The 12,198-nt window shown below is 43.3% G+C and overlaps 1 protein-coding gene across 5 annotated transcripts in view; it reads left to right on the top strand.

Moving 5' to 3' along the window:
• Positions 1–6,698: 6,698 nt before the first annotated feature.
• map1sa (microtubule-associated protein 1Sa) overlaps positions 6,699–12,198 on the top strand; it is a 38,836-nt gene continuing 33,336 nt past the window's right edge. Inside the window, exons 1-2 of one of the 5 annotated variants that reach the window (XM_069927856.1) lie at positions 6,699–7,588; positions 9,939–10,040. In XM_069927856.1, coding sequence (XP_069783957.1) covers positions 7,405–7,588; positions 9,939–10,040 — 286 coding nt within the window. In that variant the 5' untranslated portion in view covers positions 6,699–7,404. Of the gene's footprint in view, positions 7,589–7,782; positions 7,920–9,938; positions 10,041–12,198 lie in introns of those variants that run through there. The other 4 variants (XM_069927860.1, XM_069927859.1, XM_069927857.1 and 1 more) reach the window with 4 other exon arrangements.

The raw sequence follows: 12,198 nt of genomic DNA, 5'->3' as shown, positions 1-12,198 counted from the left end.
AAATCACAAAAATAGGTAATATCTAAAAAAAAGCATTGATATAGGAAATTTTTAAGTTGATTCTTATGATCAGCAGTCCAAAATTCATAAAATACTCTCAAAAGTGTTCAGGAAGCAAAATCTTTATTGTCCAGTGTAATTCAGGAATTTTCGAAATGTTCATGCAACTCCCTTCACTTTTTCCTCTATCATTTGAATGCAGGTGTTTTTTTTTCCTTCCCCATTGGTGTGTTGCAGCCTCCCTCAGCCATCCTCTATCCTTTCCATTCCTCAGCAGTTCCCCTTGCACAAGAACACAAGGAGCAGAATTATGCCATTCAGCCCATTGGGCCTCTAGCATTCAAATCATGGCTAATGTACATGATTGCATCGTCTTACTTTTCCCCTGCACTCCAATTGTTCATCCAACTAAGGCCTTTTTTTTCACCTGCTGCTTCTAACTTCTGTGCTTCAATGTTGTTGTTAAACAGTGCAGCCACCCAGTTTGAGTCTGAAATGCAAAGTGGTGGAAATTGTGCAGGTAATTTCAGGCTTCATAGCCAAGGCTGCAAATATAGTCAGCCAAATTCACTGTGTCTGGAGAGGTCCCGACTCCACTCTGGTCCCGGTGTTATGGGTTATATGGTTATGGATAAATATGTCTTTAAAAGGGGTTTAGTGTAGGTCACTTCACAAACAGTAACACCACAAAAGACATCTCATTTAAAATGCAAGAACTTTGCTGAAGTTAGACATTGAGGCTCTGGCTGATTTTGCAGAGACAATGGAACTGCTTTGGAAAGAACTTCAAAAGGAGGAGCAAATTGGAACAGAGTCCAGGCTCAAGTACTGATAAGATCTTTCAAAGATTGGCCTTGGGAGAGGTATTTGGTTTTTAAGCCAAGAGAGGAAAAAAAACAAACAGGATTCTACTCTCAGAGAGAGGGAGAAAAGTCAGTTCTACAGTAGCAGTTGAGGCTGCAAGCTGGCAAGCTTGTTGAAAAACCTAATTTTGAAGATGGGTTGTGAGGTCTGAGTTCAGCCTGTTCAAAACCCTTGCAGTCCTTAGAGGAAATAGCTGGCTAGAGTGCTCCTGAAATAAGGGAAACGAGGAACTCTGTGGTGACCTGGAAGAGAGGTTCATTTGGAAAACCCATGATGAGGCAAGTTTCTTTGGCAAGACACTGAAGTGACTGGAGGAAGTTAGTTTGTGAGGTCCAACAAATTTCTCTGAAACCAACAAGCATCTTTCTGAGCGGTAAGCATTTAACTTTAAACACCAGACCCTGGTGAAGATTCATAAATGTTAAATTCTGTATACAGTATAAGAATTGCCTGATAATGGCGAGCTTGGAGAAATGAATGATTGATTGGACTGTGAAACAAAGTACTTTCCTGAACATATACACATTACATACGCGAGCACTAAGAATTAGAAGGGGGTTAATAGTAATAAGTTAAAGTTTGAACTTGTTATTATGTGTATAGAAGATTAAAAGCAACTTTTGTTTAAGTAACAATTGTCTTAGTGAATTTCTGAGTTTTGGAGTCCTCTAGATTTGTAACACCAGCTTCCTTGTTCGGAGGGAAGAGTGACGACAGCTCAACAGATTTTGTTGCATGGCACTGTTTTGAACAGGAAACGTCACAAATGTCAGGTACATTCTTGAAGGATCATCCAGAATGGTGGTTATGTATCTTTATCTTTGCTGTATAAAATACACTGTATGACCTGCTGAGTTTCTCAAGCATTGTTTTTACTTCAATCACTGCGTCTGCAGTCTTTCGAGTTTTACACCCACTATCAGGCTCCAATTTACATGAATTCGATATGAATCACATTTTATTCTGCCCACACTCCCATCAACTCTCGCAGATTCCACCACTCAATAGGAGAGGCAATTTACAGCAGCCCAGTTAACTCCCAAGTTGCAGATTTCAGGAAAGCTGCGCAGAACATGAGGCCTTGGTACATAAAAACACAGTCACCAATAATTGAAGAAATGGAAGCCAGGGGCAATCAAGAGTCCAGAATTTGAGAATCATGGAAGTCACGGAGATTGGGATGAACAAGATTGAACAAGAATTTTTAAATAACTGGGTGAAGGAAGCCAATGTGAGTCAACTGCTGATAATTTTTTCACAGTCTTGGCACAATCTTGGACCTGAGAATCCAATCAGATTTCCAATGTGTTGAGGTGGAGTTCTTTCATCAGTGTTTATGAAGATCTCTTGTCACACCTGCTAAAGCAGATTAGAATCACCAATATTTAGTGATTGGTTTCACCAAATTAATTAGATTCAGGGTTTAGCATAAACAATATATTTCTAAGCAGCTAGTACCAGGGTACTGGGGTTAATGGAGAGATTCATTTATTCCCATGTGCCTCTCCACAGGTTCAAACAACAACTCTACAACCTTTAGCTGACTGAGGATAAAGGCTGTTAGACCAAGACGTCAAACTCCACACAAACCACATTAACCTCATTTGAACTTCAATCATCTGCAAGATGACACAGCAGTTCCCCTAAGTACAGTTTGAACTGTACTGTTCCTTCTCTGTATACTAAGACTGCTTCTCTGAACATTCTTTCATAGGATATTTATCAGAGATATTTGGAACACTTGGATAAATTGCATCCACTACATTGCCATTGGCTACTTTTTACAACTTCCACAACAGATTTTATTCACTCACTTCTCTCAGCCATTTCCCAATCTGTTTGTCTAACAACCAGAAGCCTTTCATCAACATCCCAATGGCAATCTTGATTCTGCCCTACTCAAGAAAATTTCTACTGGTGTAATGTGAAGCGCATTTTGTCTGGTTGCATCACTGGTGTAGAGGCGCCAACTCTCAGGACAAGATAAAATTCCAGAGGGTTGTCAACTTGGCCTGCGACATCGCAGACTCCAGTCTTCATTTGTTGCCAACAACAAATTTCATGACCATAAATTTTGAGTCCTCTGCATATATTCCCTTTGTCTATCCCTCTATACAACTTAAAAATTAGTTCATTTCCCCAAATTGAATGAAGTGTCTTTGACTTGAAATTTTATTTTTTCCTCTCTCTTTCCACCAATGGTGCCTAGCCTCCTGAGTGTTCCTTGCATTGTTTTGGTTTTAGATTTCCAGCATCTTATTTTTGGATTTTTGTGTGGCACTTACCAATTTTCTGACTCATTGAATTATCTGGAAGTACTTCTTTACTAATGCTCACTACTTTTATTTCCATATTTGTATTTGACTTTTGGTGCACTGGGAGGATTTTTGCCTTCTTCCTTGAGGTCAGACACAATTTCTGTTGCCATTTCCAAATTCCCCACTCTAAATTTTATCCCATCTCATTTTCCCTTGTTCTTTTCACATTTGTACAGTTGTCTTTTAATTCTTGGAATTCTCCAGTCACTTCTCATATTCTACCTTTCTTTAGCAATTTCTTGGTTCTTTTTTGAAAAAACTCAGCGACTCAGAAGGGATTCTCTTTTTCTCAGATTTCAGCTTTTTTGTCGGAGTACATCCATGACATCTCACAACCCTGACATTCTTTTTCCTGTGAGCATAGCAAAATTACCACTTATTGTTAGTGCAAAAAAGAAACTGCACATTGTACACAGGTAAACAAAGAACTGTAAGCCGATATTGAATGTTTAAAAAGAAACTGACTGCAATACAGAGAGAACAAAAACAAAATCAATGTGGACAAATAAGAGTCCTTAAATGAGTCTGACTGAGTTTGTGGTTGAGGAGTCTGATGATAGAGTCCTGAACCTGGTGGTGTGAGTTTTGTGGCACCTCTAGCTCAGCACAGAGCATGTGTATCCTTGATGATTGCTGCCGCCCTCCAATGGCAGTGTTCCTCAGTAGTTGGGGAGGGTTTTGCCTGCAATGTCCTGGGCTGTGTCCACTATCTTTTGGAGGGCTTGGCTTTCACCGATATTGGTGTTCCCATGCCAAACCATGACACAGCTGGTCAGCACACCCACCACCACACTTCTAGAAATTTGCCAGGGTTTCTGATGTCATGCTAATCCTCTGAAAACTGAGGAAGTGGAGGTGCTTTCTTCACGATGCCATTGGTGTGTTGGGTCCAGGAAAGATTCTCCGAGATAGTGACTCCCAAGAACTTTGACTAAGAGGCACTTCAGGCAATTTCTGCTGATGGCAAATCTGACTTCTGGCAGACCAAAACAAATTCTGTGTAATATTGTACTGTCTTTTTATGTGACAATGAAGGGATCTTGAATTTTAGAATGCACCCAGTCCTCAAGCCTACTGCTATCTCTGGGGATCATAATCCTCTGTCAGATTTAATAGTCTTTCATTTCTCATTCAGTTAATGTTCCTGAAAAGATTTTTTTTTACAAATCATGAATTGTTTATTTCAATACTAACTATTACTGTCATAGACTCCTGACTTGCCCTTTAGATTTAACACCCAAGTTTTGGACTGAACTACATTATTTCCAAACTCACTATTAGACTGCATCATGTTATGGTCACTCTTCCCTAAAAATGTTCTTTTTAAGAACATGTTAACCTTTCTCTTGCATAATATCAGATCTAAAATTGTTATTTGTCTCCATTGGTTCCTCAACATACTGATCTAGAAAGCCTTCTTCCAGACATTCCAATGAATTCATGCTCCAACTATCTCTAATTGGACTTGTCCAGTCTAAATGTAGATAAGGTCCCCTTGATTACCACATTTCCTCTATTTTCTGACCCCCTTAATTTCCTGATTAATGCAATGCATGACCCTGCAGCTACTGTTTGGTAGCAACTCCCTTCAATGCTTTCTACCCTTTGCTTTCCTTATTTTGCTTTCCCAAATATTACCTCACTATCTGATGAGCCAGCATAATTTCTCCCTGCAGTCATGAACTCATCCCTTATAATTAGCTGTCCCTACTTCCTTTTTCTGTCCTAATTTTTAAAAAGGCCATCACTCTTCACCCATGATTCTATCATTGAAAATAGATCATAACCATTTTTAAAATCCTTTGCATTAATTCATTAATGCTGAGTGCATTAAGATACAAAATGTAAAAAGATACAATTTAAGTGACTTTAACCCACATTCTAACCTGTATTTGCTGCTTGCCTTTGTTTCCTCTGTCTGCTTCTCTCATTTTCATTTCCTCCTACATTTTGTTTTCCTGCATTTACGCCATTGGTTCCCAAACCCAGCCAAGCTATGACAGACACTGACCATCTTTACAGGCCTTTCTCACACAAGGATATTGCCACTAGTGAGATGAAATCTCCCTCTAACTTGCACCTGGCCAAAAAATATTCTGGTGCCTCAAATATCTGAAGACTCCCCCAAGCACACAAACCCTACAGCCACTCTCCAGCCATGCCTGCTTTTGCTTTGTCCTATTTCTGTACGTTGCACGAGTCCTTGGGATTACAACTATATTTGAGGTACTGCTTTTTAAATCTCTTTCCTAAAATGGAGTCTTCTTTTCAAACCTTTGTCACCTGTGCCACTGTGTACAGCAACCTTTAGCTGTGGAACACAATGGTACCCAATTCTCTGCCTTCTGAAATACACATGACCATCCATTCCATGTTGGAAAATATATGGAATAATTCCACATTGTCTGTTTAGGAGCACCTCATTCACAGCTACTTCTGGACTTGCACGTCTCAGTATGCAAGTATGAGAGGGTGAAGATTGGAATAACTGCAGATGCAAAATTCTGAAATGAACAAAAGTGCCAGAATGGGGTTAGGTCAGCAGATTGGAGAGCCATCATCAGAACCAACCAGAACCAAAAACAAGTTCTGACTGTTTTCCTTTCATTCTTACTTTTGGGTAAAGTGAAACAAGAAAGTCTGCAGGTGTTGCAGTAAATAGACAAAAGTGCTGGAGAAACTCAGCAGAATGACCTTTTGGATGATTGTGGCCAGTGACCAGCATAGTTAACATTTATTGTCCAATGGCCTGGAGCAATCCTCAATGAGGAGCAGTTCTCATTGAGGGGTCAGCAGTGGAGAAGGTCAAGAACTTCAACTTCCTGTGTTATCATCTCTGATGATCTGTCCCCTGGAGCCTCCATGCCAATGCAGTCACGAAGAAGGTTTACCAGTGTAATGCACGTCGAAAGAACAAAGACTTGTTGATCCAAACTAAGGCTTTTATTAACTAAAAGACTGGAGCATGTCACAAGTAGGTCGACCAGTCCAGAATGACCTAGTCTGGCTTAGAGCAATCCTTTTAAGACCTGCCAGTAGGTGTGGCTACGCTCTCAGCCAATCACAGTCATCCTACACTGCCATCTGTACATATGCACATTGGTGATAGAATCTGTACTATCACAAGCAGAAACTATTCTTTTTGAGATTTGGTATGTCATGGAAGACAAAAAATTCTGCAGAGGTACTGAGGAGAGCATTCTGACTGGTGGAATCACGGTCTGATACAGAGGAAAGGAATACACCTGCAACATCTCGGGCACTTCACTCCATCGAGGACATCTACAAGATGCAGTATCTTAACAAAGCAGCCTCTATCTTCAAGGACCCTCACCACTCAGGCCATGTCCTCTTCACTCTGCAACCATTGGGGGAAAAGGTACAGGAGCCTGAAGATGAGCACTCAGCAATGGCGCAAGGACAGCTTCTTCCCCACTGCCGTTAGATCCCTGAATGGACAATAAGCCACAGACACTGCCTCACTTCTACTATTTTTATTTATCTTGTAAGGTGGCTTATAGAAATGTTTGCACTATGTTGCTACAACAAAACCACAATATTTGTGAAATGTTCACAATAGATTCATTGATTCTGAAAACGTTGGGGTCAGATCAACAGCTCAGGACCAAATTCAAGCCCTAAACGCTAATTTTCTATAGCTTTGCTCTAGCTTGCTCACACCTTGATGAGGGAAGGGCTCAAGCCCGAAATGTTGGTTCTGTAACTTTTACCCCTCCATAAATCTTCGTCCGCGAAGCCAAGCCAAAGAAGATCTTTACCCTAAAGGACACTGTTTGACCAGCTGAGTTTCTCCAGCGTTGTGTGTGTTTCACTGCAAACCATGCTGTCTGCAGACTTTTGTGTTTTACTCGTGCGAGTTCTGACCATTTCCCTTTCATTCCTACTTCAAATCCAGACTGCACTTTTGGGAGAAGTGGAACGAGAAAGGCTGCCGACGCTGTGATTGCAGTAAATACATAAAAGTGCAGGAGAAACTCAGCAGGACGGCTGTGGGAGTGACCGGCAGAGTTAAAGGCCTGGAGCAATTAAATAACAGAAACGCACGGCTGCATCTTGCAGAGGTCAAGTGAGATCCACGACTTCCCATTGAATTGGGGCCGAACGCCAACGAAGAGCAGCGAGGGACAGCGCGCCGGCCGCTGTTTTGATACAATTGCAGCACCGTCGCTGCTCATTGGCTGGCGGTGCGGTCATTCGGCATATGATAATGAGGCGTGACGTCAGCGCCGCAGGCGAGGCGGGAGGCGGAGGAGCGCGAGAAGGAGCGGCAATGGCGGCTCCGCAGCGAGAAAGCGGCGCCGCTGCCCCCCGCCGCAAGGCCTCGGCGCTGGTGGTGGTCGGGAGATCCGAGCAGTCGTCCGACGTGGTGGCGCATGTCCGGCAAGGTGGGGGCTGCATTCCGGTCGCGGTGTGAAGCCCCTGATGTGATGGTGGGTGGGGGATGGCCCTTGGCAATGGGTCGTTCCCCTGCATGGGAGGCGGGCGTTGCAGCCCGTGCGGAACGACAGGGCAGTCCCCGCAAAGGGGGCGAGAACTTTGCAATGACTCCCGAGGCAGGGGCGTCCCTAATCACTCCGGGAGCGGGGTCACGGTGATGTCTGACTTCTCTATGGGGAGTTGGGACCCGGCTCGTCCCCTTCCCCTCTCCCTGAGCGGAGCTTGGAACCGGTTCGCCTTCCCCCCCACCCCCGAGTGGAATGCCCTGGAGCTCTATCGGTATGTCCCCTTCCCCTCGAGTGCAATGCCTGAGAGCTGAGACCCAGTTCGCCTCCTTTTTCATGAGGGAAGCACCCTGGTGCTAGGAGTCAGTATGTTCCCACCCACCCAGAGTGAAGTGCCCGGGAGTTGGGATCCAGTTTGCCCCCTTGTCTCTCCCTGAGTGGAGCAGCTGGGAGTTGGTGTGTCTTCTCTTCTCCCCCCACTCCCTGAGTGGATCTAGGACCCAGTTCACCTCTCTTCCCTCCACCCCTCACTCAAATGTCCCCAGGCCGGGTCAGTCAGCCTCACTGTTTCCGCCTGGGGACATTTCCCCTTTGGATGGAATGGGAATCTACCTTTTTCCCAACAGGTGCACTGGGCTGCAGCTTTGATTTTGCTGCGCTCTCGTCCCGGGAGCCCTTCTCTCTGTGCCTTTCCAGTTCAGCCAGTGTTGATTAAATTGCTGTCAGTGGGTTTACGGGGAGTCAGGATCACACTCTTCCCTCTCCACCCCTCACAGTGCAGGAGAATGTTTGGAGCAAACATTTTCTTGTGGATCAACTTGTATCCATGGGCAATGGTCACATGAACTGGTTCCCACTTGTCTTGTACTTGCTTCAGGTTTTGTGGGATTGTCCATTCCAGAGATATAAAACAAGCTCAATGCCAGGAGAAATAATGCGAAATGTATGCTAGAAATCGGAATGAGTGACAGGGCAGTCTGTGTATTGCCACGTTGTGTCAATTTTAACTGGAAAGCAGCTTGCTTGTTCACATGGAACTGAAAACAAAACCGGCTCCATGAGTCCAATGCGCTCCACTGCTGAGACTACCTACCTTGGCGGATCAAAACCGAGTGATTCTAGGTCCCCCACTCCCACCAATCCACCTTCGATGCTTTCAACAGTGCTGGAAAGGCGGATAAAACCCAGCTTCACTGTTTGGGTGGAGAGCTGTGTAATGCACAATGCCAGTTTCACTTCATAGATGCAAAATTAGTTCAGATGAAATGTGTCGCTATGCATACATTGAGGCAGGCATAATGTCATTTTTATTATGGTTAGTATCTGAAATCCTGTTGGTCTTTGGTGTGTTTTACAATGCAGAATACCTCGTGATAGTGGTAGTGTTTGCCCTTCTAGTGTATGTTATTCTTGTGTTTGGCTGTTTCTAGTGCTGCAGGCTGATGTGAGAGGTTCCTGAGGACACCATTATCCAACTTCAATGGGCAGCCACTACTGCAGAAATACAGTCACAAGCCAGGTTTTTGGCCATTGACCTGGCCTAAGTTGTGCAGGAACGAGCAACAAAACTGTCAGAGCTTTCCAACAGTGTTGTTAGCAATTGAACTTGATGTCTGGAGTCCTCAAGAGTCTTGAACTTAAACATCAGTTGTCTATAGCTCCTTTCCCAACAGAACAGCAGTCTGAGAGTGTGGCAGTTCTCTCCCTGTGGGGAACCAGCAAGAGCAATTTGTGCAAGTTAGACATGACACAGGAGGAGAATTTCCCTTAATTTCAATGGAGGGGAGTGGTTGTAAGGAACCAACACAAGAAATAGTATTTTTAAATGCAGATAAAAACATTGAATGTGTTTATTATCAATGAGTGGTTTAGATTATGTAGATTCTGTACAGTTTACAACACTTCAGGAACTCATGAAGCACTGCAATTAGTAGTCTTGTGGGCTGTAATTACAATAGCTGCAAGCCACCAATGGTGTGATTGGGAACATTAAGTTACTCGAAGGGTTAGGGCTGTAGTCTAAGTAGGTACAATGTGTGGAAATCCTCTGAAAGAGAGTGGAGCATTCCCTGAAACTGTAGCCACAGCAACTAACTTGAGGGGTTTGAGTGTGTAAAGGTTAAGATAAAAATTGGAGATAGCCTGTCTTCATCTTCAGTACATGTTCCTCCCACTCAGTTAAAAATCAATAACTCATGGGACTTTTTGGTTATCTGGCTTCTAGCTCAGTCTATATATATTAGGATAGCTAGATTCCTCCATGTCCTCCTTACAATCTGCATTTCTTCTCTAGGAATTCTCTCCTGGGATATCGATGCTGCTGCCTACAACCTGGATGCACAGTTGAAGCTCTTTGTGTCCAGGCACTCTGCTACATTTCCTGATGAAGCAAAGGGTAAGGCTGCAGCCTAATTTTATTTGTTATAATTTTTAAGAATTGCAAGCAATTCCCAGTTCAGTCGAAGGTCTATGAAGCAAGACTCGAGCATTGGAAACTGGATGCAATTTTTTTTCTTGCTAGGTATGTTGCAATCCTCTGAATTGTGGTTCACTGGACCCTTCGAATATTGCAATGTGAAATTTGAGGCTTGTCTGGTTTTAATTGCGGGTTTACAAAAGAGAAGCTCTGCTCAAGAATGGACCAGTATTTTCAGATCGTTGAGTAATCTTAAAAAGTTCCTGGGCCACCAAAGGCATCCTTGTCAGGTATCAGATGACAACGCTGTGCTTTCCAAGTATAGATTAAAGTATAGCAAAAATTTGTGTATAGCATACGTGTATGGAACTGCAAAGAATGGTTTGGTGGAAAGTTGTTTTGAGTGCATCACAGTTCAGTCTTTTTTAAAATTTAGACATGGTAACAGGCCCATGAGCCCATGCCGCTCAATTACATCCACTCGATGTTAAGCTCCCCCCACCCCGGTGTGTTTTGAAGGGTGGGAGGAAACCAGAATACCCAGAGGAAACCCATGCAGACACGGGGAGAATATGCAAGCTCCTTACGGACAGCATGGGATTTGAAACCTGGTTGCAATCACTGGCGCTGTAACAGTGTGGCGCTGACTGATACGCTAACCGTTCCATTTGTTTTTGTAGTGCAGAAAATAACGGGTGACATTTGTACGATATAATCCCACATACAGCAATAACTAACTTTAGTGAGGTCGTAAAAAAAAAATGGTATTCCTTGAACCAGGCAGCATCTGTGGAGGGAGAATCAATGTCATTAGTCAATAACTATGCATCAAAAGTGCAAGAAAAAGAGCATTTTGCTCTGATTTTTAAAAAATTCTGTTGCCAAACTGGGTGAGGGACGTGGGATCCCAGCCTTTTGACTGTCGGAGGCAGGTGACAAGACTTTGGTTCTTGGAGGTATGTTGGGAACCAGCTGGCATGGTTTAGTGTAGAAGCACAGTAGTTTTGGAATGTTCTCAGGCAGGCAAATTTCTAATGATTGTGTCAACTCTACATTTACAAACCATAAAAAGCCTAGTGTCTTGCTGACAGTGAACAACAGTGGTTCCAAGTATCTCAACCTAGCTATTCAATGCCACGTTGAGACCTGTAAGAGGGAAGCTTTATTCACCTCAACCTCCCTAATGTTGTGAAATAAATACTGGTGTTTTTCCACCATCTATTCATTGTGGCACGATCCATTAACTGAGCAAATGTGTGTTGTACTGCAAGCAAAAGAATATTTTCAGTCCTTGGACCTGGACTTCTGTGGCCTTGTCTTCTGTGGATTCACCTCTCTGGGCCAAGGTTAGTTGGAATCTCTAGGGGTGAGCTGTTTGGTTGGCTGCAGATTCTAGGATTGGGGTACAGTTGCTGCTCGTGCAAGAGGAGAATAAGAGGGAGACAAGGTCAAACTGCTTTTATGGCAGCAAATCTGATACAGGAGCTCAGGATGAGCATACTATCAGTGGATAATCAATTCAGGATCCGGTGTGGTTGATTTGGATCAATCCCTTTGCTTTTCAATTTGAATTAGAAAGATTGTCTCAGCGACCATGGGTATCACATGATGGGAGTGTTGTTATAAATCCATCTGGCTTGCAGGTGCTTTGGGAAAACAAACCTGCTGTCCCTGCACAGTCTAGGCAAAAAGGATACCAGGGCCAGTGCAGTGTCCTCCAAAGGCTGAGACATCAAGTGAACTTCATCTTTATTTACTTTTGAGAAAAATGTGGAGGCAAAAGAACTCTGGGCAACAAATTGCAATGTCCAAAAGAGAATCCATTTTGCAGAAGAGGGCATGCTGAAGGCCTTAAAATGCATTGTTGGATAAATCCTTGGGGTCTGCTCCTGTATCATGGATGTTCTGGGAAGCTGGGGCAGAAGTTTCAGGAGCCCTGAATTTGTAACCTAATTGAGAACCGGCAAGGGGCTGGAAACCTGATCAGTAGCTAATGTAATGACTTTAAGTAAAGAAGGCTGTAAAGAATAAGATGGGGAAATGCAGACCAGTAAGTCATGGGTAAGTTGCAAGAAGGCCTTCTGAGGTGTAGGATCTTCTTGCATTTGGAAAACCAATGACTGATTGAGGATAGTCA

Source organism: Narcine bancroftii, chromosome 3 (genome assembly GCF_036971445.1).
Source record: "Narcine bancroftii isolate sNarBan1 chromosome 3, sNarBan1.hap1, whole genome shotgun sequence".
In the NCBI taxonomy this organism is placed as follows: Eukaryota; Metazoa; Chordata; class Chondrichthyes; order Torpediniformes; family Narcinidae; genus Narcine; species Narcine bancroftii.
This window is presented reverse-complemented; position numbering and strand designations above follow the sequence as displayed.